The sequence below is a fragment of the Podarcis vaucheri genome (assembly GCF_965113315.1).
Source record: "Podarcis vaucheri genome assembly, chromosome: 8".
NCBI classification, from domain to species: domain Eukaryota; kingdom Metazoa; phylum Chordata; class Lepidosauria; order Squamata; family Lacertidae; genus Podarcis; species Podarcis vaucheri.
This window is the reverse complement of record NC_138766.1, coordinates 95,453,519-95,481,060: the sequence shown is the minus strand read 5'-3', so window position 1 is coordinate 95,481,060 and position 27,542 is coordinate 95,453,519. Positions and strand designations below refer to the sequence as shown.

General features: G+C 55.5%; 2 protein-coding genes across 9 annotated transcripts in view; both read right to left on the bottom strand.

Moving 5' to 3' along the window:
- Positions 1-12,163, bottom strand: part of SCRIB (scribble planar cell polarity protein) — a 51,677-nt gene extending 39,514 nt beyond the window's left edge. For 3 of the 6 annotated variants that reach the window (XM_082235459.1, XM_082235458.1, XM_082235456.1), the window contains exons 1-3: positions 11,932-12,161; positions 1,096-1,213; positions 367-445 (exon numbers count right to left, since the gene is read on the bottom strand). In XM_082235459.1, the coding sequence (XP_082091585.1) occupies positions 367-445; positions 1,096-1,213; positions 11,932-12,093 (359 nt within the window). In that variant the 5' untranslated portion in view covers positions 12,094-12,161. Of the gene's footprint in view, positions 1-366; positions 446-1,095; positions 1,214-11,931 lie in introns of all 6 variants that reach the window. The other 3 variants (XM_082235457.1, XM_082235455.1, XM_082235460.1) reach the window with 3 other exon arrangements.
- A 1,477-nt stretch (positions 12,164-13,640) lies between these two features.
- PUF60 (poly(U) binding splicing factor 60) lies at positions 13,641-26,035 on the bottom strand. Of its 3 annotated transcripts, none has more exons than XM_082236160.1 (11): positions 25,528-25,687; positions 22,856-22,951; positions 22,367-22,456; positions 21,603-21,653; positions 19,320-19,481; positions 19,117-19,209; positions 18,502-18,715; positions 18,228-18,418; positions 17,785-17,929; positions 14,297-14,532; positions 13,641-14,067 (listed from the first exon to the last, which is right to left on the bottom strand). In XM_082236160.1, the coding sequence occupies exons 1-11, from the start codon at positions 25,552-25,554 to the stop codon at positions 13,768-13,770; spliced, it is 1,605 nt and encodes a 534-aa protein (XP_082092286.1). In that variant the 5' UTR covers positions 25,555-25,687; the 3' UTR covers positions 13,641-13,767. The 3 variants fall into 3 exon arrangements, with proteins under 3 accessions (XP_082092286.1, XP_082092288.1, XP_082092287.1); XM_082236162.1 differs by having other exon boundaries at positions 25,501-25,569; XM_082236161.1 differs by lacking the exon at positions 21,603-21,653 and having other exon boundaries at positions 25,501-26,035.
- Between the last annotated feature and the right edge of the window lie 1,507 nt (positions 26,036-27,542).

The window sequence follows — 27,542 nt, the reverse complement described above, 5'->3', positions numbered from 1 at the left end:
ATTTTTTAGCCACAGTGGTGGCATAGAATAATAAATTACTTTGTTTTTTAGGGACTTCTGTTGTGACAGAAGTCCAAGCGTAATTTTATAAACTTCTATCATGTCACCCCTGACTTGCCTTTTCTCTAAACTCAAAGGTCCCAAGTGCTGCAACCTTTCGCCTTTCCTTTCAGTGGAGAGGATTGCTGAACCAGGAAGACCTCTCTGCAAAAGATGGGACTGGCCCCCCACCCTCCTTTGGATCCAGTTGTCTGCCTGCCTTCAAGGAGCACTTTCTGAATCCCCCCAAGGCCCAGCCAGACCAAGAGAGCCTTGGACCAGGAAGGACACCAGAGCCCCCACCCCACCTTCCCACTCCCACCATACCTAGACAAGGGGTTTCCACTGAAGTCCGCGATCTCCAGGGATTTGCAGAATTTGATGCTTTCAGGAATTTCTGGAATGTCTGCAGCAAGCGGGGCACAGAAGGGGCACAGTAATGAGGCTTCACCCACAAAGGTGCCACTCCTCAAGGGATTCAGAGCAGCAAAGCTATTCCCTCCCCACTGACAGGTCTTCGAAGGGCCTCCCTGAGAAGACCTGGGTTCAAATCCCCACTCAACACAATGAGATACTCCAAGGGAGTGTGCTGTGAGGATCCAGATGGGCCAGCTTCACTTCCCTGCCTCCAGGCGCTTGGAGGAGGGAAGGGGGGCCTTCTCAAGAGCCACTGCTGCTGGAACGGCAGGCGAGCCTGGCCAGGCTGAAGGAAGCTTCCTCAGCAAAGGCCGTCGTGAAGCTGCCAGCTGAGCTGGTTGCTGCTTGAGCCCAGACCACTACCCTCTGGGGCCCTGTCTCTGGGTCATGGCAGCAGAGCCTGGCCTGCCGCCCTGTGCTCAGCCCCCAGCCGTCAACACAGGAAGCAGCAGCCGTCCCCCTGCAGGTGCGCCCTGACTGACGGGCAGGTCGCTCTCAAACAAAAGACCTCCTGCCAGCAGGGGCAGCCATGGGGGAGGGTCCTGTGCCCCTCGCGGAGTGGAAGGCTCAGGCTCCCACTGCAGGGAATGCCCAGCCCAAGAGGCCTGTCTGCCTCCCCCCTCCCCAGCATCTACCCACCATTGCGGGAGATGTCCAGCTCCACAAGCTGCATGAAGTTGGCCACCTCGGGGGGAAGGCGCTGAATCTCATTGTCGCTCAGGCCAAGCTTGCGCAGGTTCAGGAGTCGGAAGAAAGGCTGCGGGGGAAGAAAAAGGAGAGAAGTTAGCCACTCGTCCAGAGGCCACCGCTCTGCCAGGGCCTGCCTCTGGGGCAAGGCTGGCAGGCAAGCTTCCCTCCAGACCAGAACTGGGGTCATGGGCACAGGACGTTGGGGAAGGCACAGGTGTGCCTTGGCTACAGGGAGTAAGGATGGCAGCAGCCCAATAGAGAACCGCCTCCTCCCCCCCCCCCCCGCGGCCAAGTGCAGCAGCAGGAGGAGGAGGAGCCTGAGGAAGAGGAGGTTTCTGCATCATTTCCCATGAGAGGGATGCCAGCCAGGCAGCTCCCAGGAGAAACACTCCTCTTGGGCAGCACTGGATGGAAAGAGCCCCCGCAACCCTTGGGGAAAGACGTGGGTTTGCCAAACACAACTTCAAGGCCCGTCCCAAAGAGCATCACCTCACTTTCCCCCAGCTGGAAACAGTGCACACCTCTTTCTTTTCTTTTTTTACAATTTAGTCCGAGAAGAATTCTGATGCACCATTTTTAAAAACCTGCCAGGAAACACCGAGACTCACCTGAGGATCAAAGGCAGCTGCAGCTGCAGCCATCACTTGCCAATAAAACCAGCCAAAGCTCAATGGGTTAGAAGCACCTTTGCCTGGGGCTGAAATCCCAGTGGTTGGGGGGGGCAGCTCTGCCCAGGAATGGCATGGGGGGGGGGGACACAGAGCAGGGCTTCCAGGAAGCACATTAACGCGCAGGTGGGATTGATCACATAGCGGGAGGAAGCCGTCTGCCACAGAAGGGCGCTCAAGGTCCAAACAGACCATTTTTAACTGGGCCACCCAGGAAAACAGCTGGCAGGATGAAGCCGTAAAGTCAGGGCCTCATGTGCCCCTGCAGCCCAGCCCAGCTTAACATTACTGATAATAATAAACGTTTGAACAAAGCTCACATAATGCTTTATTGTAAGAAAACTTCTAAGCATTTTACTAAAATATAAAACAAAACATCAAGATTGTGGATTAGAAATAGTATAAAATATTGAAAAGATGATTAAAATCAACGGTACCTAAAATGAAATAAAGCCAGAGAGATGTCTTGCCGAAAACAGAGGGAGGACAAGAAAGCCCCAAGCAGCAGAGGGAACAACCCCAACCGCTCTTGGTTCTAGGAGGATCAGGAGGCTGGGAGTCACGCTGGGGAAACTGAGCAACAGAAGCCAAATCCCCACACAAGATGCAGAAGCCGCACACTCCAGACCACAATGTGGAAATGCTCCCCAGGCCCCCGTTTCCATGAAAGTGCAAACCAGGTTGTCCGTGGGATATTGGAACCCATCAAGTGTGGTTTGCGAGATCCCTCCAAACTAGGATTGATCCAGTTAAGGCATCCTGGCAAACTGTAACTGGAGGAAACCAGAAAGTCTCCTCTTAGGGAGAGAAGGAGCACCGGAGCCATTTCTGACCCTCCAAATCACATCCTGCCAGGTTTGAGTGTCAGTTCACTGGGAGCAGACATTCACAGCCTCGCTGAACAAGCATGTGGTGATTTTCATCAAAAAGAGTATTTTAGTGTGAAGTGGAGGATTAATTTGCTTTCATTTGTGTTTTAAACTGTTACTCAGTAGGAATCTTTACTGGCTCATTTTCAGCCTTGCATTTAAGCACTAGCCAGGCCAGGAATTGCATGCAAGGACCAGGAGGGGGACAGGCCATTAAAGGGCCACTGCTTGGGGGCCAAGCAAAGGAAGGAAAATAACTCAGAAGGGGCGCAGGACAGGCATGGGCGGTTAGACCTGCCCTATCTGCCCTCAGTAGGGTGGCGCTGTCGCCTAAACCACTCGTCATCATCCTTCATGCGCCAGTAGCGGTGTAGTCATGCTGGCCACATGACCCAGAAAGCTGTCTGTGGACAAACGCCAGCTCTCTCAGCCTGAAAAGCGAGATGAGCGCAGCAACCCACGGTCATCTTTGACTGGACTTTACCTTTACTTTTTACCTGCACTAGCATGCTGCAGGCTAAGGCTGGCCCTATCTCCCTGCCCTTCTCAGGCCAGTAACATGTGTGGGCTTATTTGCAAGCCTGCTTTATAAAGAGAGCTGTGGCTTTGGATACAGCCAGTGGACAGTGCAGAGGCAGGAGCGGAAATGGAAGAGGTAAGGCCAATTACCTTTTCCATCAGAGAGGGAGGGGGGTAAAGTTGTCTTACTGCCCTGAAAGGATGAAGCTAAGTATCAGCCGGAACTGCAGTCAAGTCTGCAGAGGAGACCAAACCACGGGGGGTGATGGAGAGGCCACCAGGCTGGCCAGGAAACCAGCCCCTTTGAGAGGGTCTCTCTGACGCAGGCAAAGGAGCCACAATTCTGCCCTTATGCTTTCCGGCCGTACTGGCTCCCAAATAAACTGGCAATTTAAAAGTCATAATAAAAGTAAATAAAATAAATAAATAACAAACATCCCAAAACAAGTACAGTACATCACCAGATTTCAGAACTGTCACCTCCAGCCTTTAAAAAACATTCTAACAGGGCAGGTCTTCCTTGGCCAAGTAACCTGGATGGTCAGCCTGGACAACTCAGCTGGTGACAACGTGGTGCTGATAATGCCAAGGTTGCAGGTTCGATCCCCATATGGGACAGCTGAATATTCCTCCATTAAAGGGGGATGGACTAGATGATCCTCAGGGTCCCTTCCAATGCTACGATTCTGTAATTCTAACCTTCTTTGAAAAGAAGTCCCACAGCAAGGGCACCTGAAGAGAACCTGCCCACCAGCTGCAGGAGAAACTGCCCTGCAGCCTCACTAGGTGTCCTCCTTGTGGCAGCACACATGGGGGGGGGGTTGCTCCTATAAAGTACCTGGGCCCAGGCAGTTTGCAGCCTTGGAAGGCCGAATGCAGCCGGGGACTGAGCCGGGGACCAGCAGCTCCTTGCATCCCCTCAAGCCAGTGACTGAGAGCAGGCAGGCTGCTGCACTCTGCCCTGCCTGCAGCCCCCAAACACTCCTCAAAGGCAGCCCCACCTGGAGCACCTTGAAGTAAGGCACCTGGCAGCTCTGTGGCTGCGGCTGAGGAAAGGGCAGTGGAGAAAGGGGTCCCTTGCCATGGAAGGCATCCCAACATCAGGACGCGGAGCCTGACAAAACGTATGCATCCAAGCTGCCAACACCTCTTGTCAGGGGGAGCCAGAGCTCCAGGGTCACAAGTCCCCTCAGCATCCCCATCTCAGCCTTTTCCAGGAGGCGCTTCAGTCTCAGGGCCCTCGCCCACCGCACTGCTGGCAGACTCCCCGGCCTTCACACAGCAGGGTGGAGTGGCACATCCCGGGGCAATTCTTGTTGGGGCGGAGCGACTGTCCCCAGAAACACCTCCTGGAACCTGTCGGGCAGGTAGGAGTGGAACCCCTGCAAATCCAGGCTCAGCCACAGAAAGAGCCAGAATAGCAGTTACACAATTTTGCACAGTGAGCGGAAAGTGGCTCTCCCTTTCTCTCGTGATACTAGAACAGGGGTCAGCAAAATTTTTCAGCAGGGGGCTGGTCCACTGTCCCTCAGACTTTGTTGGGGGCCAGACTATATGGGGGGGGGATGAACGAATTCCTATGCCCCACAAATAACCCAGAAATGCATTTTAAATAAAAGGACACATTCTACTGGGCCAGATTTAGAAGGCGATTGGGCCAGATCTGGCCCCTGGGCCTTAGCTTGCCTACCCATGTACTAGAACTCTAAGGGGTCATCCAAGGAAGCACCTGGCTGGTCACTGCGAGAAAAACCTGCGGTCTGATCCACAACCCGTCTATCTTTATTGATAGCCAAAGGTAAAGGTAAAGGTACCCCTGCCCGAACGGGCCAGTCTTGACAGACTCTGGGGTTTGTGCGCCCATCTCACATCTATTGGCCGGGGGCCAGCGCTGTCCGCAGACACTTCCGGGTCACGTGGCCAGCGTGACAACGCTGCTCTGGCGAGCCAGAGCCGCACACGGAAACGCCATTTACCTTCCCGCTGGTAAGCGGTACCTATTTATCTACTTGCCCCCGGGGGTGCTTTCGAACTGCTAGGTGGGCAGGCGCTGGGACCGAGCAGCGGAAGCGCACCCCGCCGCGGGGATTCGAACCGCCGACCTTTCGATCGGCAAGCCCTAGGCGCTGAGGCTTTAGCCCACAGCGCCACCCGCGTTGATAGCCAAGCAGTATGCAAATAAATAGAGACCATCAACTGATGCAAGGAAGTGACTTCTACCAAAAAAGTTGCCTGAAGGCAGATTAATGTGGATCCAGACATTCTGCCTCATGCCAGGTAGATCTGAGCAGGCTGTGGAAAGTCAGCTGCTCACCTTCCCTGTGACCATGTCTGAAGTTACCCCGCCCAATGCACCCAGCTGCTTCCAAGCCGACTGCCTGGCACTTGCAAAGGACGTGTTCAAGATCAACCCAAGTGCAAGGAGACTCCAGACAACAGCGACCACCTTGCTGCCCTTCCTCCTTCAGCTGGGCTGCTCTGGAATGGTCCTGCCTCTGTCCTGACCATCCCCTCTGCCCCTTGGAGCAGAGCTCCTCTCTGCCTGTCCTGCTTGCCCAGGGGCAGACCAGAGCCCAGGGCTCACTCCCTCCTTCCCTCTAGCAAACAGCCTCCTCCTACAGCCAGCCCCCTGGTGGCAGACTCCACCCAGCTTTCCCTCACTGAACCAGAATTTCACCTTCTTAAGAAAGGCAAAAGGCAGCCTGCGCTCTGCAACAGGTGGAGAAGTGAACCTGTTTTCTGTCCCACAGACGACAAAAAGCATATCACCTGCCTCCCATTAATAATAATAATAATTCATCTTTTATACCCCGCCCATCTGGCTGGGTTTCTCCAGCCCCTCTGGGTGGCTTCCAACAAAGATTAAAAATACATCAAAATGTCACACATTAAAAACTTTCCTGAACAGGACTGCCTTCAGCTGCTTTCTAAATGTCAGGTAGCTGTTTATTTCCTTGACATCTGATGGGAGGGCGTTCCACAGGGAGGGCGCCACGACCGAGAAGGCCCTCCGCCTGGTTCCCTCTAACCTCACTTCTCGCAGTGAGGGAATCTCCAAAAGGCCCTCAGAGCTGGACCTCCGTGTCCAGGCTGAACAATTGGGGTGGAGATGCTCCTTCAGAAGACTGGTCTAAAAGGAGAGAATTGGCAGCGCAGAAGATTTGTACCCGTCAAACCAGATTAAGGTGTCCCTAAACACCCAGAGGTCCAAAATCCAGACTGGCACCAGGCACGTTTTGCAATTGGCATGTGTCCAATTGCGACCATGTGGGGATCTCTGGGTGCCAGGCTGGTGACCAACATCTCCATCTGGCTGCCCCTACAGCTTTCTTAAGTAGGTAAGCAGAAGGGCTTCATTGTCGCATGGATATCCCACCTTTGTCTCAAAGCAGCACATAGTTCACCCCCTCCTCAGTTCATCCCTGCCCTGACCCTGGGAGGGAGGTTCAGAAGCTGCGACAGACTCCAAGGTCAGGGACTTGAACCCTGATCTCCCAGGTCCTGGCCCAACACACTAACCACTACAGCACACTGGCTTCCTAGAGTACTTCTGCTATGGGGTAGCTCGAAAAATTAAGGAGCTAAAGAAATACGGGGAAAGCAAAATGTCACTTAGAGAAGGATCTGAAACATGTTCCTTGGAGCTAGGATTGTTTTATTGGATGTTTGAATGTGTTGTAAACTGCTTTGAGATTTTTTATTTAAAATACAAAGCAGTATAGAACTGAAAGGAATACAGGCATCTTCCCTCTTGTACGCAATGAGCACACATGCTCCTGCTGACACACACACCCCCCCCCCCCCGTTTTGGGCACCGAAAGGGAGGGGGGAGGAATTCACACACCTCTCAGTGATGCAAGCGGCAGCCAGGAATCGACCCCCCCCAATAAGGAGAGATTCCCTTGTAATAATAAAAAAGGTAAAGGTAAAGGTACCCCTGCCCATACGGGCCGTCTTGACAGACTCTAGGGTTGTGCGCTCATCTCACTCTAGAGGCCGGGAGCCAGCGCTGTCCGCAGACACTTCCGGGTCACGTGGCCAGCGTGACAAGCTGCATCTGGTGAGCCAGCGCAGCACACGGAAACGCCATTTACCTTCCCGCTGGTAAGCGGTCCCTACTTATCTACTTGCACCCGAGGGTGCTTTCGAACTGCTAGGTTGGCAGGCGCTGGGACCGAGCGACGGGAGCGCACCCCGCCGCGGGGATTCGAACCGCCGACCTTTCGATCGGCAAGTCCTAGGCGCTGAGGTTTTACCCACAGCGCCACTGCGTCCCACAGTGTAATAATAAAGTACAGTGCAAAAAAAGACGCCTAGACATTTCATTGCAGCGACTAGAACCTAGCTTTAAGGTGCTATTTGGCAATTGGTTTATATATCTGAGTTTCTAACTGCTTCTGAAGGATGGCAATGGGCTGCCTGCCACACAGAGCAAAATGCAAGGCAAGGAGGGCCCTCCCCCACCCAAGCTGAGATGGACCAGCCCTTGGAAGCCAGGAGGGGGCACAGTGCCCCTTCAGCACCTCCACCAGCTCCAGCCTGCGGCCAGAATCTGTCCCTAAAAGACCTGAGCCCTCAAAGCCAGGGCATTTCACAAACAAGAGGCTCCACTTTCAAAGGAAGGGTGGGAATAAAGAGGGGAAACTCCCCTCTCTTTTTCAAAGAGCAACATACAAACAGCACAACACGTGTGCTCCAAGTTGTTTGTGTTGAGAAACAAGACGGCCCTCTGCTGCAAAGGCAAGACTGGATGGGAGGTGGCAAAGTGGGTCAGGATGAGGCACCAGCAACTTCTTCTGCCCCCCCCCCCGGCACAGACTGTGGAGCACCTTAAGATTTAAAAGCCAGGGTCACGGTTTCAGGGCTGCCTGCTGCCCACAGTCACCTGCCATGGGGGGCAGCTACATCCCATGAGCTGAGAGCCACCCGCAGGGGCTCCCCCCCAGAACGGTGTGTCAGTGCTGCCTTCCTGCTCTGAGTAAAAAAAGCCGTAAGTTCCTCTAGGCAAGGCGGCAGCTCAGTACCACCAGCGCCCCCAGCACTGCCCCTGGCGCCTTCGGCAAAGGATGTCAAGGGAAACCAGTGCAGCCTCGCATGGGGTCAGGTGCCCATCTGCTCCCAAGACAACTCTGGTGCTCATGATCACAACCTCCCACCATGCCTGGCACCTCACATGGACTCGCAGGGCTCTTTCCAGGGGCAAGGAACTGGGCTCCATGGAGAGGCTGCCCCAAGCACCATCCTGCTTCCAGCCGCGGCCAAAGGAAAGCTTGCAAGCAGAGCTTGAGTGCCCCCCCCATCTCCTGCAGCACCTGGACTGCCGTTGGCCCTGCTCTCCCCACTCCCCCCACCCTGCCCAGCGGCCCCTCCACTGAGCCACGGGCAACTGGTGCAGCCAGTAAACCCCCAGGGGAAGATGCCCAGCAAAGGGAGGACGGGCAGGAGGATCAGGCAGGGAAGTGCCAGAGGGGCAGATGAGGCTGCAGGGGAGAAAGTGCCAGGGGGCGTGTGGCGGGGGAGGGGGGCTCAGCATGGAAGCTTCAGGAAGGGTCTTCTGAATGGGTTGGTTTCTGGGGTGGGGACAAATTTAATGCACCCCACACAAAGACAGGTGCTTGAGACCAGGTCCCTTGCCCTCTTGACTTCGAACCTCAGAGGGACTGAAAATGGACCAAGGCTTTCCTAGGGCAAAATCTGGAGAAAATCTTCTCCCCAGGAGAAGCTCCAAGCACTGCCTGGAGCACCCAGCCCAAGGCCTGCAGCAGAACAAAGCTCCCCCCACCCTGGTCCTCCGCTCTGAATGGCAGCACCATCACCCAGGCCAGGTCGGCCCAGGCAATACCTGCTCCCCCAACACAATTTTGAGGCCGCCACCCCGGCAGCCACTCAACCACATCATCAGAGGGTTGGAAATGAAAAGGAAGAATGGCTGGAGGATAAAAGGATCAGAGCCAGGAGGCAGCTTCTCAGCAGCAGCAGCAGCAGCAGACAAAGCCCCCGGCAGGAGGAGGTGGCTGTGAATGGCTAGCCAGGATTAGCAGTGAGCACCCGAGGCACCACCACCCTCAGCCCCCCCCAGGACACCCTGTGCCCCTCCCTCTGCTTCCCAAGATGGCAGCTCCCAGAGAGCCAGCCCCTCTCCCCTATGCTCAGTGATGAGGGGGTATTCAAGCATCACAATAGCCATCCCCGCCCCTCGGTCCCCAAGTGCAGTAGACGCCCCCCCCCCGCGGGTCAAGAATAAGAGTGGCTTTGTCTGTCCGCTCAGGACTGCCTGCTCCTCCCCCACGCCCCACACTGTGCAGGGCCTCACCCAGCTCCTGGAGGAAGCAGGGCAGGAGGGGTCTTGCAGGGGGCGACAGGGTCCCTGAGCAAGGCCCCTCCTGCTCTGCTCAAGGAAAACTTCCCCAGACCAGGGGCGGCTGTGCCAGGAGAGGGAGCCAAGCTGACTTCCAGCACCAGGGAGGGCAGAGCAATTCTTGCAAGGGGGAGAGGGCTTGTAATCAGAGTGTCAGCTCAGAGAGGGGGGCATTCCCAGCACGGGGAATGGCTCTCGCAGAGCAGGGCTGCCTCCTCCTGCCTTAGCTCTGAGAACAATGGGGGGCAACATGAAGCTCTCCTGGCCTTGGTGGTCTCCAGCGGGCCCTGCTTCTCTCCCCCTCTGCCCAAGGAGCAGCCGAGGAGGCTGAGGAAGCCAGCCAGGCCCTTTCTAGCCATACACACCTTTCCTCTGCTCTTCCCAGGAACGCATGGGAATGTCCAAAGGACACTTGAGGGCTAAAGTGTTGTGTTTTGCGGGAAAAGCTCCAGGGCTAAAAAGGGGGGGGTGCTTAGAAAGAGCGCTAACAACAACAACAACTTAAAGCAGGGGCCTGTGCCTGGAAAGAGTGGGACTAAGGGTAAGCATGGCTAAGCCCAGAGGCAGCAGACCTGCCAAGCTGCCAATCCACCGTCCTCATAACACCCACCTGGCTGAATGGCAAGCATCAGGAGAAGAGAAGTAAAGGCCACAGCTAGAGTAGGAAGTAAAAGCAGTGCAGCAGCAGCAGCCTAGTCAGAAAAAGACCCCCTTCTGCCTCACAGGCAGGCAGGTAGGCAATGAGCAGCCACCAGAACAGCCACTGCCGCCACAGCAACCCACACAAACAGCAGCCCCTTCGGCTCCTTGGCCGCTGCTGCCTCCTCCTCCTCCTCCCGCAAGGCAGGCTAGCCGGATTTCCTGCTATTTAACCCTCCATTCTCAGGCCCCAAAGAATGCATATCAAATGCCTGGGGGAAAACACTCTGGCTGCCATTCCACAACATGCACACAGAGCTCAGGGCCCAGCCCTACCCCGGCCAGTGTGGGGTGGAGCACGGCAGCTGTGGAACAGTTGCACAAGAGGCTGGTGCCTGCCTGCCTGCCTCCCTCCCCCGGAATTCAGGGAAGCCCTGGGATTTGGCCAGGGCTGGGGGTGGGGACTGATGGCACCCCACTCAAGTCTCAAAGGATAGTGGGTGCTTGCTCAGCTAGACGTCCAGCTCTCCAACCCACACCACCAAGAGGCAAAGGAGGAGGGCACCGACCCGTCCCAGCCAGAGTTCCTGACAATTCTACTGTTTGCTCTTCACAGGTTTCTCGGTCCAGAACATGCTTGGTTTGCACTTACAGAAGGAATCCCCTCCCCTCTCTGCAGCTTCCACAGCCAGCAACAGCCACAACAAGGCCTCGGGGAAAAGCAAGGAAAGGTCCACAACCTTAGGCTCATCCTGAGGGAAAGAACTAGCTGGACTTCTAGCAGAGTGGTGTGAGTCACTAAATGCCCTGGGATCTACACTCTCCTGCACCTTTGGGACTGATCTAGAGATAAGCCATCAGTGCCTCACAAGCTCCAGAGTCAAGCCCATCCCCCTTCCAGAGGGACTGGAAGACCGGCTCTCTTTTTTTTAAGGCCAGGGTCAGGTGAACAAGGAAGCTTCAGACAAGAGCACTGTGTGCTCCAGAGGGAGTGTTTGGTGCTGCAAGTTTCACTTGATTACATTTAACATGTCATTACCAACCTTAACTGCGCCCTAAAGGCGAGGAGGGTTAAAAAAAGCAACCCCAAATGCATCAACACAGCTGGTAGGGGGAGCTCAAGAACCGGCTCTGACCCAACTGGAAAGCGGCAGAAGCGGAAACACCTGAAGGCATCCCCATGCTGCAAGGAAGCCGCACCTCAGAGCTCTGCCCAAGGCAGGAGGCTGCGCGGGGGCCTCACCTTGACTGGGAGCAACCGCTGCCCAAGGGCTCAGCCAGAGGCTTGTCTGGCTGGGGCCTCCGCCTGGCAGCATCCACAGTCTTGTGCGCTGCCTTGGGAGCACAGCTCACCTGCCGGCTTCCCATTGGCTTTCACACCGAGCCTTGCACACCGCAGAGCCTCTTAATGGCTCTAAAGGAGTCCAGGCCTCGCATAGATGGCGGATAGTTGCGCTACAGGCAGAGGAGAAGGGCGGCTCTGGGGGATCCTGGGTGTCGAAAGGGACCCCAAGGGTCATCCAGTCCCGCCCTCCGCAACGCAGGAGTCACAGCTGGAGCATCCCTAGCAGGTGGCCTTGGCCCTCGCCGGGCAGGCAGGGTTCCTGCATTGCAGGGGGCGAGGCGACATTGGAGGCCCGGCTCCTCCCGGCAGGGGCCCCGGGGGAGGCGCCTGGCCTCGCTCGCCCCGACTCCCCCGGAGCCCCCCCCTCCCGACCCCCCCCCCCCGCACCTTGGGCAGCTCCCGCAGCTGGTTGGCGTCGAGCAGGAGCTCCTCGAGGGAGCGGCTGTAGCGGTAGACGTCGTCGGGCACGGCCTGCAGCGAGCAGTGCCGCCGGTCCAGCGTCTCCACCTGCCGGTTGCAGCGCCACAGCGGCGGCATGCAGCGGAGCATCCTGGCGGCGGCGGCGGCCTCGGCGGCCTCTCGCCTCACGCGCGCGCTGCTGCTGCTGCTCTCCGGAGGGGCGCCCCCCCGGGCCCAGGCGGCGGCGGCGGCGGCGGAGCCATGAAGGGGGCGGGCGCTGGCGGAGGGGCCTTCCTGCCTTCCTTCCTCCCTCGCTCCCTCCCCGCTTCCCTCCCAGACGCTGACCGGGCCCCGCCGGCACCTGGCGCCGCCCCGCCCCGCCCCCGCGCCAGGCACCCTGGGAAAGGGCGCCCGCCTCGCCCTCCGCCCAGCGGGACTACCACTCCCGGCAGCCCCCGCGACCCAGCCGAACTTCCGGGCCCGCTTCCGGCCAGGGCCCCGCCCCCTCCTTTGCTCCGCTCGCCGGCACCCGCGGCTCCCTCCCTCCCTCCCTCCCTGGCAGGCAGGCTTCTTTGGCAGGGCGAGAAGACGGCGACGCGGGGGGGGGGCGACTTTGGCCCCCAAGACGCCTGAGCGGCATAGTTTAGAAGGGGACTGACATTCGCTGCAGCTCGAGGGGGGTTTTGCTGCAAGGGGGGGCGGGGCGGGGAGACGGTTCAGCGACCGTCCCAAACCTCCCTCGGCCCATCATTTCCTGAGGGTCAACTCAAAGGTCATCCTCTCCACCCCAGCCCCCCTGGCCCTAAATTACCAAACAGAATGGCAATTTAAAAACAGAGTAAAAGACACTTGTTGCTGCTCAGGTTGGGGAGGGGGCACTTCAGAGCAAAGAAACAGGAAGGAGACACAAGCACCCACCCTCCCCAGGTTGGGGGAGAAAGCGGGCATGGAAGAGGCATCCCCAACTACGGCCATGCAGGCGCTTGGGAGCCTAGTCTCCAGACCCCAAAAGAGGACTTCCTTCTTCCTTTCTATTCTTCTTCCTCAGCAGGGGTTGTCCTTCTGTACATTTGACAACTAGCCTTGCATATATGTTTTCTACCAGCAAAGCCTGGTTGGGGGGACAGATCATTATTTTCTAGGTGTTACTTTATTCTGTTGCTCTCACACCCACCATGAGAACCTTGAGTTTGCAATCTATCCTCTGGGCCAGCCTTCCACCAGCTTGGTGTCCTCCCCAGAGGTTTTGGACCTAGCTCACATCATCCCTGACCACTGGTCATGAACTGCAGCCGAAAGCTAGATGGTGCGTCTGCCATCTTCATTTTCCCCAGAGTGCTGTGGCTTTGGCCCTATGTGGCTCAGGGGCAACACGCCTGCTCTGTAGGGGAAGAGAGATGCTGGCCACGACTGCTGCCACCATCACCAAGCAAGGGGTATGAAGAGAGGACCAGAACATTTGACAGAAGGGTTCCTCATAATTGCCAGAAAGGGGGTGGGGTGGGGGGATGAACTGGCCCCTTTTTCTTCATTCCCACCCCCATAACTAAGTAAAAGCGGCCCATTCACTCCTTTGTGGTAAAGGACAGGGGAGAAAGACAGGATGGGAGGGGAAAGAGAGAGAGCGCGCAAAGTCTCTTGCCACTGGGAAGGGAATGCCCCACCAGCACCACCACTCCAGCACAAAGGTAGAAAGGTTTTTCTCCTTGCACTTTTATCCGAAACTACAAATACATGACAGGAGCAAGAGATGCTGGCCCAGAAGCATCCCTGAACACAAAGGGGGTTGAGGAGAACAATAACAAAGTCTCTCTGGAGCAGAGTTCATGCGGAGAGGTCACTGTTGTCAAATCGCTCCTGATCATACACCTCGGCCACCACCTTCCGGCCAGCAAACCAGCGGCCATTCAGCGCCTGGATGGCTTTGTGCGTCTCTGAGGCCATGGAGAACTCAACAAAGATCTTGACAATGATTTCAGCATCCTCCTCCTCACCCTGCTTTTCTTGGTAGATGATGACCCTGTTGACAGCCCCAAACTTGCCACACTCTTCTGTCACTTCCCCTTCCAAGTCATCGTCAATGTCTTTGGGGTCCACCATATTGCGCAAGACCATCACAGTTGACTGCCAGGAGAAAAGGAGAGCAAAATGTCACAACTCCACAAGACCCCTCCTTACCCACTCTGGGGTGGGGAAATCCTCTGGTAGCTGGCTCCCCACACCCCAGCCAAAGGGTGTTGTCAATCTCACTCTGCACCACCTTCCACCACATTTCCTGTCCTGTCCCTTCTCCTCCCAGTCCCAGGGCAGAAAGCCAGGGGCAGCTAAGTTCACTGCCCTGGCCCCAACTCACCTCCTGCTTCCGAAGCAGCTTCTGCATGACCATGTGGCGGGCGCTGCTGCCAGAGATGCTCATGTGCTCCTGCTCACTGAGCATTTCTGGCCTCTCAGACTCCTGGAAAACTTCCTCCTCTTCCTTCTCCTTCTTTACTTCTAGCAGGCCTAGTGTTGGGGGGCTGGCCAAGATGGGGTTCACCACACCCACCTGGGGAATGGTGACGGGAATGGGTGGGCGAGCAGGGGTCACGCCTGAAGAGAAAGAAACAGACCAAGGCATGAGCAAGAGCAGTGCCAGGCAACTCATATGCTCCAGGACCCTCCCTCCCTCCCCAGGCAATGAGCAGGGCACCCAAAAAGGGGGAGGCCAAGCACCACCCGGGAGAATGCAGTAATGACAGCTCATGGGAGGGAGCTCTGATTCAGGAACATAGCAAATTCAGGACTGTCTACACTGGCTGGCAGCAGCAGCTTTCAAGTATTTCAGGCAGAGGCCTGGAGATGACAGGGATTGAACCTGGGACCTTCTATATGCAAAGCAGCTGCTCTACCACCAACTGTTCTACCTCTTTCTCTGCCCAAGATCTCGGAGTCCTTGTCTGCCAGTCAGAAAAGACAATACTGGGCTATGTATAGGGTTGTGTTCTGACTTGATACAAAGCAGCTTCCCAATCCTCCTGAATGCAGCTCTGCTCAATCAGATCAAAGGCCCACCTAGTCCAGCAACCAGTTTTCCAAAGAAATCACCAGGCAGGCATACACTCCACAACATGCCATATTGGTGAAGGTTCAACGACCATCATAGCTTATAGTCACTGAGAATGCTGGCCTCCACCAAATCTTCTATTAAAGGAAATATGGTAATTGGATGCCTTCTAACAGCAAGTTCCATATTCCAGTAAGTCCCCTCTTATCTCTGCTGAACCTACTACCAATGCCTCTTGCTAAGGTAACCTAAATTATTATTGCAATGAAGAAAAACTGCTTTCAGTCCACTTTCTCTATGCCATGAAATCATTTCAAAAACCCCTCATATGCCTCCCTGCTCACATTTCAATACTACAAAGCCCGAAACATTTCTGTTCCAGCTCTACAGTATCTTGTTTGTGGTAAGGTGACCAGGGTTGTACACAGTGTAAAGGAATTAATATCCCATCATCTACAAGCATGACTTCATTGCTCACCCCTATCTCCAACAGGTGTGGGCAAAGGGAGAAAACACCTTGAACTGAGGTTGTTTTGAGACTCTCCCCAGAAGTACAAAGGCTACAAAGTACCTCAAAGTTGTAGCATGAGATTAACAAGTGATTCTGGGGGTGAATGAAACTGATGTGCTGCAAGCATCTGGGGAGAGGGTGGCTGCAAGAAATTAGTGACTTCTTGCACTAGGCAAATGCATCCCCTGACATGATCTGTCCCCCAAACCAGGCTTTGCTGGTAGAAAACATATATGCAAGGCTACAGTTGTCAAATGTAGAGAAGAACAACCCTTGCTAAGGCTTCTGCAATAAGAAGTCCTGTCTCACCAACCTTTTAGAATTCTTTGAGAATAGCAACAAATATGTAGATGGCTTTCAACAAACTTCCTCATCAACAGCTCTTGAGAAAGAGGTCAAATCCTCTTATGCATTATTTAACTGAATGGTTTAAAGACAGGAAGCAAAGGGCAGGAATTACCTGTTTTCACAAGGAGAGCCCTTCTGGAAAATAAGAAAGGCCCGTGGAGCACACTGCTCTCAGTGGCCAGGCAGATGCCTCTGGGGGGGAAGCCCACAGCGCTCTCCCTCTCTGAGATTCCCAGCAGCTGGCATTTAGAAGGATACTGCTTCAGGCACTGATGGCAGAACACAGAGCCATCATGGCTAGTAGACTTACCCACCATTATTTGGTCTAGATCTTTTGGGTGGCCAACACAACATTTTGTGGGAGCAAATAGCAGAGTTTGACTATTCACAGTATGAAAAAGTACCTGAATCTGTCCTAAACGTGCAACTTCTTTGGAAGGCCTCACTGGGTTCTGGCATTACGCGGCCAGAAGAAAACCTTGTCCTTCCCCACTTCCTCCAATGAATGCATGCCTTATACACTTCTATGATGCTTCCCAGACTTCTCTTTCCCCTGCTATACTGGAAGGCCCCAAATGCTGCTGCTGCTGCTGCTGCTCCAGCCCCTTGGTCATGTTGTTCGCCCTTTTCTGAACTTTATACACCGCCCCGGTTGTTTATGATATAGTGGTAAAAAAGTACTTTTATAAGCCAACAAACCTTTGACATCTCTACAATATCCTTTCGAGGTGAAGCCACCGGAACTGGACACAGTATTCCAAATGTGGCCACACCATAGATTTTTGTAACAACATTATGAGATCAGCTGTTTTACTTTCAGTTCCTTTCCTAATGATCCCTAGCATGGAATTTGCCTTTTTACAGCTGCCACACACTGGGTCAAGCTCTTCACTCAGCTGTCCACTGCAGCCCTAAGGTCTTGGTCCTGGCCAGTCACTGCCAGTTCAGACCCCATTAGCCTATGTATGAATTTAAGATTTTTTGCTCCAATGTACTTAACTTTCCTTTTGACTGAACAGAATTGCATTTGCCATGTTAAAACCCATTTAACAGTTTGGAGAGATCATTTTGGAGCTCCTCACAATCCCTTTTCATTTTAATCAACTTGGAACATTTGGCATCACCAGCAAACAGCCACCTCACTGCTTGCACCTAACTAATGAGTAAATTAAAATGCACCCATCCCAATACTAATCCTTGGGTGACTCCACCTCCTACATTGGTTCTACTCTCTGCTTCCTCTTCCTTAATAAGCTACAAACCTGCCCTCTGACCCCATGACCGCTAAACTTATTCTGGAGTATTTAATGAGAGACTTTACCAGCAGCTTTTCCAAAGGTTCAATGCACAATGCTGACTGGACCACCTCTATCTATAGGCTTGCTTACACTTTCAAAGAACTCTAAAAGGTTAGTGAAACTTTACATGTCCTGCTTGAGTCACAATAAACACATCGGGTTTCATGAGCAATGTGAGCAGCATTTAAGCAGCAGAGAAAAGGGCCATTTCAGGAAATCAAAACCAGAACAGCCATCATACAGAGATGCTGTGGATGCCTCATCTTGAACAGAACATCATGGAACTGAAGCAGGTGGAGAAAAAGACAAGCAAGATGATGAAGAGGCTGGAGCATCTTGCTTAGAAGGTTGTTGGCTTACTTTAGTGTAGATACACAATGGGAAAACACAGAAAAGAATGTTGGTGTGGAGAAGTGAGAGCAAATAAAGTTATTTTTGTTCTCCAATGAAATTAGACTGGCAGCAGGTTCAGGACACAAAAGGAACGACTTCTCCACACAACACACCTATGGAACTCACTGAGGGATTTAAAAGAAGATTCAACAAATTCAGGAAGGAGACCTCCAGCCTCCAAATGCCAGGGCCACCCTCACCTCCACACCCAGCATGTGAGACTTTCAGCGCCCTGTCTTCAGACTCACCTGTGATTACACCTGGTGCTTGGGCAGCCATCACAGCCTGCGGCAAAGCGCCCAGGGGCTGTGCTAAGGTCAGTGCCGGCGTCACCAGCCCTGGAGTTGTTAACGTGCTGAGGACGGCAGCTCCTGTCACACCTGCCACAGCTTCCTACGGAAGGAAAGGCAACAGCACCACATCAGACCTGCCCAAGGAGCCCTGGCCCTCCTTTTCCAAGCACCCAAAGAGGCTTGAGGGGCCCACAAACTGTCTTCAGCGCTACAGCCACCAGCACTCATGGCAGGCTGAAACAAGAGAGCCCAAGCAGGTCGCTCCAGCCCCTAGAGATGCTCTAGGCAGGCAATGTGATGGAAGAGATGGGTGCACACGTGTGCAACCTGTGCCTGCAAAACCCAGACCACGGAGCAGCACACGCGGCTCAATGCTAATGCTCAACTCCGCTTCTTACCTGAGCTGTGATCTTTGCTGTGGCAGCAGCGGCTGCGACTGCCGCTGCTGGGGGCAAGCCTCCTGGAGTGGCAGGAGTCAAGAGCGGCATAGGGGGCGTGACAGCTTTGCCCACTCGGAGGTACTGGCCCCCCAAGTCAAAGAGATTCATGGACGAGACAGCATCTTGCGAAGACTGTGCCTTCTCATATTCTGCAAGAAGAGAAGATGGCGATTAGAGGGCAGCTGCCCCATACCAGAGTGGATTTTGCCCTCGTCGCTGGCAGCCCACTTACCAATGAATCCGTAGCCTTTGTGCTTCCCTGTCGTGGGGTCCCGGGCCAACGTGCAGGACTTGATCTTCCCAAAGGCCTCAAAAACACTCTTGATGTCATCATCCGAAAGGTCCTGGTGAACTGAGGCCACGTAGATGCGATTGAAGGCCCGTGCCTCCTCCGCCAGCTGGTCGATGATGGGCTGGGCCTGGCCAATGTTGCTGGGCCTCCCCACCTGCAAGCAAAGGTCCTTGCCTTGAGGAGGACAGGCCTGCATGCCGCCCACCCAACACTCTCCTGACACTGCTGCACACACAATTCTGCAGGGAGCCCCAGAAGACAGTGCTGGGTACAAGTGACTGCTTCCCTCTGGACAACAAGCAGGCAACTAACGGGCCAGAGGGGAGGGGAGGTGTGCTTGGAGGTGAGGGAGTCCAGCCCCTGCTGAAAATCCAGGTGAGCGGGGGGCGGGCACCAAAGCAGATTTCCAATAGGGGGAGGGAGTCAGCATGGGGCTTCCATGCCTGCAGAGTCCTGTCTTGGCAGGTGAACCGAGAGGGAGTCAAATGGGCAGCAGCAGCAGCAGCACCGCCCTGCCAGGGCCATGGAGAGCCACCTGCCGGCGCTTGTGTGTACCTTGATGTTCCGCCCCCCCAGCATGACGGAGTTCATCTGCTCCAGGGCCAGCTGAGCAGCTTCAGGCACCTCATATTCCACAAAAGCAAAGCCCTGCAAGGAAGGAGGGGGAGAGAGTGGTGTTCACAACCCATGCCAGGGCCCTCGCGCCGCGCCCCTCCTGAAGGGTCTCACCCAACTGGCTGCAGCACAGCAGCACCAACCTTGTGCTTCATGGTCACAGAGTCCCAGGACATGTCGATGCTCTTGATGGGGCCGAAGGGGGCAAAGGCCTGACGGATCGTGTCCTCTCCAAGCTCATAGTAAATAGAGCCCACGTAGACCCGGCACATGATGGCCAGAGCCCTCTGCCTCTGGGCTGCCATCTGTATCAGAGAGAAGGTCTGGCTGGTCAGCTTGGGGGGCAGCTGGAGGGGCAAGGACAGCTCTTCCCCAACAACCCCGCTTTCCTTCCCCCCCCCCAGCAGCGAAGGGAAGCTCCGAGTCTCAGCAGCCCCAGCCCAGCCTGGCCCACCCAAGCCATCTCATCTCACTCCTGCAAGAGGAACCTGCCACATCCTACTGCAGACAGAAAGGGGTCAACCACCTCCCATGGGGCAGCAAGAGATCCAGCTTCAGTCTTCACCTGACAAAACCCTCATCCCCCAAGACAGGCCCCATCAGAAACAACCAACAGCCCGTGTGAAGGGGTCATTTCCGCTGCCTGCGCTCCAAAGAACGGGCTGCTGTCCCAAGCACGGGCCGTAGTCATGCGTCTCCCTGCCCCTCCCCTCCACATACTGTCTTGGCTGGAGCCCCGAGCCAGACACTCTCAGCTGGCGTCCAATCCCAGGTTTGCCACCACCCAGCTGCTGGCCTGCAGTGGCACACAAGGCTACTGTGGAAACCCAGCCGGACCCTGGAGCAGTTGCACTCCCGCGCCTGCACATGGGGCCAGCAGAAGGAACTGCTCTCTGGGATCAGGTGGGGAGAGGAGAGTCCAATGGCCAGGGACACGCACTGGCTGCCCAGAGCCACGTGGACTTTGTGCAACGGTCAGGGCTGCCCTGGGGCCCCCAAGGGGCCCCGCAATGCTTCTCTGGCCGGAAGGAGCCTGCATGATCCAAGAGACCAAAAGGAGGCAAATAAGGCCCACCCTGATCACTCCTTCCTTCATTGCTCCCTCCCTCCCTCTCTTTGGGACAGAGGCTGAAGACCATGCTAGAAGAGAACTGCATGGGTGAGGCAGTGGACAGCTGCAAGCCAAGCCTGCCTTCCCTATGCGAAGTGAGCCGGTCTGGGGCCTGTGGGGCCAGCAAAGGGCCCCCTCTCTGGAATGGGGCTCCCAGCTGCAGACTAAGGAAACTAGAGCCACAGGGCAACCTCGAGGACCTCATCACACCTCCCAGCATTCAGGAGCCAGCAGAGCAAAGAGTTAGGGAGAGATGCTGCATGCACTCGCAAGGGAAGCACGTGGGGTTGAGGACAACCAACCCCAGCCCGCCCCAGGACCTGCCTGCTCCCCTCCCAACATAAGCAGGGAAGCGACGGGCAGCTCCTATGAGGTGCCACGGGTGGGTGGCCAGGTGCACTGCAAGGCCACCAGCCAGTTACTCGCTCCCGTGGAGACCTCGCCCCACCAATGCTAAGCTAAACCCAGGCTCCCAGCCCCAGAAGAGCGGCCGGTACCCTCCGTCAAATCCAGAGGCCAGCCCTCAAGGGCATTTCTGCCCTTCTGTGCTCAAAGGCCGGACTCTTCAACGGCTCCTGGAGGGCTCAGTCTGTCTTCTGCCTCCCTGTCCACCACGCTGCAGTAACCGGGATGCCTCAGCAAGCTCCACCTCCACCCCATGCCCAGGCACAGTGCGGCACAAGGGCCTGGCAGGAGTCCAAGCCCTGCCAAGTGCTCAGGCTAACCCTGCTGTGCCGCAGTACAGCTGGAGGAGGCTCTGTGAGGTGTCTGTGCAGTGCTTAGGCTCCAGCTACAGGAGCAGGGGCGGGTGCCCTACCAGCCCGAGCCCTGCGCATGGCGAGGCAGAGGGAGGACTGGCAACTGCCACCTCTCTCTCTCCACCCCCGTAAACACTGTCCTAGCAGTGTTCTCCCGGGAGAGCAGTCCAACTTGCCCAGAGGGGCCTTCACTGCCCCAACACCCAGCAGCCAGGCCTCTCGCGTCCCGTGCTGGCCCACTGGTGAGTTACCTTGGCAGTTACTTTTAGGTCAGGACCTCAGCATCCCTAGAGAGGTGGCTCTCCCAGTTGCTTGGCTCTAAAGCTCTTTCGCTCTTTCTCTCTCTGCCCAATGCCTCCAACGGCCCCGGCTGCCCCCAGCCCACGGTCTTCCTTCCTCTGGGGAGCTAACACTTGGCCTGGGTTGGTGGGGCGTGTCCAAAGCAGGCGGGTATGTGGAGGGAGAGGGAGGGAGGGGGAGGCCACAGCTACGTCCTCCCCTGTGCTAGGCCCTGACTAAGACCAAGTGCCCCAGAAGAAGTGAATGTGTCTATTGACCGATTGTAAAGGTGAGAGAGGATCTCCAAAGCCCATTGTCACTGCTGCCATCTGAAAGACAGTAAAGACAGAGTTCAGTCTGTGGGAGCTGAGCATACGACGGCTTTTCGTCAAAACTCAAGTGGAAGAGGCCTCTCCTTCCTTCTTTCCTCCTTGCTTGCCTGCCGCTGCCACCTCCACCTCCTCGCTGCACAGCCCCTGCCAGCCCCAGGGAGCGAGGGGGGTGTTTCAGGACAGGCGGGGCTCCTCTTTGACCCTCAACAGCTGCCTAATTGCAGGGAGCTGCCCCCACCCAGTAACCCAGAGCTGCCCAAAGGGCCTGGCCCCAGTGCCCCCACCCCCACTCTGTGGCTCTTGAGCAAGAGGGCTTCGCCAGCAGCTACAGACCCCTCTTGCACTGTAAGGCGACTGCCACTCCCTACCCCTGTCAGTGTGAGGACGATGTACCCAGCAACCCCAGGCACCCCCTTCTAGGCAGGCCAACAGCAGGACTCCCAGCTGGGAGCCCAGCTCTCCTCCTCCTTCAGCAGCTAAGCTTCCCCTACCCAGGCAATGAATGCAAGCAAGTGTGTGGGCCTGGGAGCTAGCAGAGGGGGGAGGGAATACAACACACTCCAATTTCGCAGCGGAAACGGAAGCTAAAGTACCTGGCTCCAGTCACATCTCAGGGCTGTGCAGTGGCTCTAAGTGCATAAAGGGATCCACCTTGGGGGAGGGGGGAGGAGGGAGAGGCAAAGGCAGGGCTTCCCTGGGTGGTGCCTCACCTGAAGGTTGGTGAGCTGCTGCTGTTGGTGGGCAATAGTCTGCTTCACCAAGACACTCTTGATGCTCTGCTCCATTGCATACTTCTTGGCCTGAAGGGGACAGAAAGCCCAGAGTCACAGAGCAGACATCCACAGCGACATCCTCAAAGCGTGAGGCATTTCCCAGCACTGCAAGCACAGAGGACTACCCCCTCCTCCTCCAGAGCCCACCTGCCTGAGACCAGTTCCCCTCCATCGACAGGTTGGTAGTCAGTGGCTGTTGCCCAATGCTGACCGAGAAGCTCAAGACTCCCCTCATCACCTTCAAAGCTACTGGAGTTGTTTGCCAAGGGGGCCTAGACGCATGAAGTGGACATCTAGGGATGGAGGGGCAGACTAGCCCCTGGCCTTCTACTCCCCATGAGCTGTGATGCTTCCTAGCCTCATTACGGCTAGCCTTGAGAGGGAGAAGAAGCATGCAAGCAGGAAGGCCCCTGCTGGTCCACTCACCTTCTGAAGAGCCTCCTGCTGCTCTGGGGTGAGAGGAGGGAGTCCCAACTTGGCTGCTGTGCTTTGTCCATTTTCTACCTTGACGGTCTCTGTGCCCTGCAACGAAAGAGACACTCATAAAAGGTGGCCAGGCCTGAGCAGTGCTGCAGGGAAAGTCTGTGCTGCTTCAGAAGGGAGAGCAATGAGAAGACAGAGGGAAAGTCTCTGAGCCTCCCCCAGAGAACTCAGCTTTCTTCTTCTAGGAGTGATTGCCCACCCCATCCTAAAAAGCTGCCATGTGATCCCCGATGTGTTGCCATTGTATCCTCACCACTGCTGCCACCCTCCAACTTTCCAGAGTGCCTCTGAAGAACAAGCTCTAGTTCAAGGATGCACACATGGCCCCAAGCCCAGCAGCAGCACTTAGAAAGGACCCCCACTGCTTAGCCACACATGCCTCTCTCCATATGTGGTAATGCAGCAACTGCAACACCCAGAGGCCTCATCAGGCAAATACTTGTTGGAACAGCAAAGGAGGCTGCAGTGCAGCAGCACAGAGCAAAAACATTTCACTTTCGTATAAGAGCTGCACATATCCTGTGGAAGTTTCCAAACCACTCAAGACAGAGAGAGATGTGGCTGCTTTACACACTGTGGGGCCCTCACCCAAATTGTTCAGAACATATGGCAACCCTGAACATGTAACCAGATCCAGGAGGCAAGGAAGTGAGTGGCAATCTACAAAGCACCTTGTCTTTAAGCAGCACACAAGATCCTTAAAGTAGCATGCAGAGAAGGGGGCTGGCATGGTGGCCCAGAAGGTGAGATGGAGGCATGCAAAGTGTTTTGAGAGAGACAGGACAGAAGCTACCTTGCAGAACACCAGAAGCAGCTTCAGACCAAGGGAGACAACTCATCCACCTAACTCAGTATGGTCTACCCTCACAGGAGGGCAAAGGTTGGGCAAATGTATGACTTGACTGGGAGCTGGAAAAGGTGTGAGGAAAGCAGTCCAGGAGGATTTCCTTAAAGACCTTCCAGATAAACTGGAAGAGATTGAGGACAAAAACAAGAGGATGGTAGGTAGACTTTCCTCTTAACAAAGGAGAAAGGCAGCCTTGGGAGGGAGCACTAACACAAGGACTAACAAGTGAACTGATGGTGACTGCAGGATTAGAGCAAGTGGTTCCATGTAATCCGGTGTTCCACTCTCACCTACCTATCTACTCCCCTTTTACAAGCACCTGAGCCAGGCACAAGCGCATCTTGCGGCAATGACTTAGTAACAGAGGTGCAACCTATCAAGTTGGAGGTACGTTTATACCAGACTGTCTTAAGAATGCTCCTGCAGGATTAGTCTAGGAGGCCCATCCTGGCCTTACAGAGGCCAACCAGATGCCTCTTCCGGGAAGCCTGCAAGCAGGATTTGAGCACAAGAGCTTTCTCCCCTCCAGTTTTGAGCAACTGGTATTCAGAACCACTGCTGCCTCTGCTTGTGACTCTATTAAAGCCAAACCGGTCCAAACATCATTTCACTCCTTCAGCTGTTCTGTGAAACTTTTCCACTGTTACCACTGCTTGGGAAGCGACATGCCTGTGTTATAGCACCACAAAGGAAGGAGAAAAAGCAGCAACCTACAACATGTGTGGTATCAGAAAGGGGTAGGACCTGCCATGACAGTTTGCTCCAGAACTCTTGCAGTGCAGACAGTGCTGGAGGGGGGGGCAGGACACAAATGCACAGCAAATAAAGGGGGGGGGGCCTGGAGGGCAACAGCTTAGAAACATAGGATCCTGGCTCAGCACAGCATCCTCTTCTCACAGTGGCCAACCAGCTTCCCCCAAAGCGAAACGCGCAAGCAGGACACGGTCCCCTTGTGTGGTTTCCAGCAGCTGGCATTCAAAAGCACTGCTGCCTCCAGGACACAGCAAAAGCATCCTGGCTTGTAGCCATCGGTAGACCCCTCCTCCTCCTCCTCCTCCTCCATGAATTCGCCCAATCCTCTTTTAGAGCCACGCAGGTGTCCAGCCTCGCCTCCTGCGGGAGGGAGTTCCGTAGTTTCCGCTGCTGCTCCTGCAGATGGCGAGGGGGCTTCCCCCCCCCACACACACACCTGATAACGGCTCCGCTCTAGAGCCGGGGATGCCGCCAGCGGCTGACTAGGGGGGGGGGGCAAGAGACAAGTCCCGCCATGCCCCGGGGAGGAAGCATTTCCTCCGCCGCTAATGAGTGGGGGGGGGGAGTGAGAAGCGCGCCTGCCGTCCCCCTTCCAGGAGGGGCCACGGAAAGGGCCGCTCCTCCCGGCGGGCCGGGATCCCTTCGCTGCGGCAGGCGGCGCCAGGCGGCGAGCGCCCTCCAGATGCGCATGCGCCAAGAGGGCTCCCTCGAAAACCCCGGAGCGCTAGCCTCTCCTCAGCGCCTGGGAGGCCAAGAACTAGGCGCCCCATCGGCCGCGGCAACTGCGGCCCCGTGCGCCGGGCGGGAGAGAGGCGCGGGGCATGCTGGGGGATGTAGTCCCGCCATCTCCCCCCGCGCCCGCTACCCGGCCGGGATAGCTCTGAGGCTCAGGCGGGGGCACTTCGGCGGCGGCGCCCCCGCGCCCCGAGCACGACGGCGGGGTATTCTCCGCGCCGCCCACCCTCCTTCCCGCCCGCCTAGCCCCCACCCGCCGGCTGAGGAGCGACTCGCTCACCAGAGAGATCGCCGTCGTCGCCGCCATCTTCCCCGACTCCTCCTTCCCCGAGTGCGAGGCTCTCGCGAGAACTAAACTGCGAGAGAGAGAACGGGCCGCCCACCGACTTCCGGTTCCTTGGGGGGGTCTCTGGCGGGCGGGGCGGGGGGCGGTGACGACACAGGTGGGAGACCGACCGTCAGAGAGCGCGACGGCAGACGGGGAGAGCGGCGCTCCGTCACGCCGGGTGGCCAGGCCCCCGCTCCGAGACTCGGCACCGCGTTCGAGATTTGCCTCAGCGGCAGCTCCTGGCACCTTTTCGCATTTTCCCGCCCAAAGACAGGCAGCTGCGGCCCAGTCAGAGCCTTCGGTCTCTGATAGGACGGGAAACCAGGAAGTCCCGCCTCCGAGGGATGCGTTTGACAGACCGCGGTAGTCTTCGGGCCTCGTGGGCTCTCGCGACAGCTGGAAGGCTGCTGCTGCTGCTGCGCCGCCTGGCTGTTCCCCTGCGGAACTCCCGGCCTCTTGGCGTCAGGCAGGCGCCGGCCCTTTCGCTGGAAGCCTATAACAACGTTCACTTTTTTTAAAAAAATAAGTTTTTATTAAAAATTACATTTTATATTGAACATATTGATCATATCAAACAAAATACAATAAAACAAAACACCCCCCAACCGGTGACTTCCCTCAACTTCCCCTTCTGGCTCTTTAACTATTTGCTACTTCTGCTTAATTTTACCTTATTTCTCATCTTTTAGCCAAGTGCTCTTATATTCTTAGCATTTTTATACCAAATTTCCTTCCGGTTCCAACATCTTACATTTAATTAATTTCCATATTGTTGAAAGTTAGGAGGAATTAAATAACCTTTTAATGAGGGTGAAAGAGGAGAGCACAAAATATGGTCTGAAGCTCAACATCAAAAAAACGGAGATCATGGCCACTGGTCCCATCACCTCCTGGCAAGGGGAAGAAATGGAGACAGTGAGAGATTTTACTTTCTTGCGCTCCATGATCACTGCAGATGGTGACAGCAGCCACGAAATTAAAAGACTCCTGCTTCTTTAATACGGCATTTAATACCATTCTACCACAACGTCTGATGTCTAAACTGGAAGATCTGGGGCTGCCGTTATCACTTTGTGGGTGGATATTGGACTTTTTGTCAGACCGCTCCCAGAGGGTTCGGTTGGGCCCTTATACCTCTAATATGCTTAAGACCAACACAGGGATGCGTACTCAGTCCGCTCCTTTATATTCTCTACACGTACAATTGTGTCGCTACTCACCCTAGTAATAGGGTTGTCAAATTTGCAGATGACACAACTGTGGATTGGGCTCATCTCTGAAAGGGAGGGTGAAATGGATTATAGAGATGAGGTGGAGCGGCTGACAGAGTGGTGCTGTTACCGGAAAATCCGAGGGTTCTCTTGGACAAATGAAGACACCGACTAGAGCAATCAGAGCAAAACAGCAGCCAGTAGGCTCGGTCTTTATTAAAGAAAAAGACTGTCGCGACAGGACTCCCACCGCCCACAAGGTGAAGCAAGATGGAAGCCCCGAAGAAAGGGAGACCCCAACTTTTATTAGTTACTAATCCCCTAAGCTACACCCTCAGAATTACATCACATTTACATCATGATTATATTAAAAATAGGAGGAGCTGGGGAGGGGTTACACAGGTAATCCGAGTGTCCGGACACCTGGCCGGAATCTCCTTCCCCCTCCCCATATGAGTCACGTTTAAGAACAAAGGAGAAGGGCGAAGTTTCCTGCCCCCTGAGGGAATCCAGTCACAGTCCTTTGTGAGAGTCTGTGCAGAATACACTGAGATATGCAGCTCATTGTGTCCCTGATAGCCTTCTGTCTGAGCCCATCACCTGTGGCTATCAAGGTTGTCACGTCCGCTTGGAGGGAGCACAGGGTACGTGACTGCTCGGTCAAGGGATTATGGCCACTCCGTATCAGACCACCCCCCTTTGATAGTCCTTGTAATATCCTGCTGAACAAAAGCGGTCCGGTGAAAATCCAAAGTA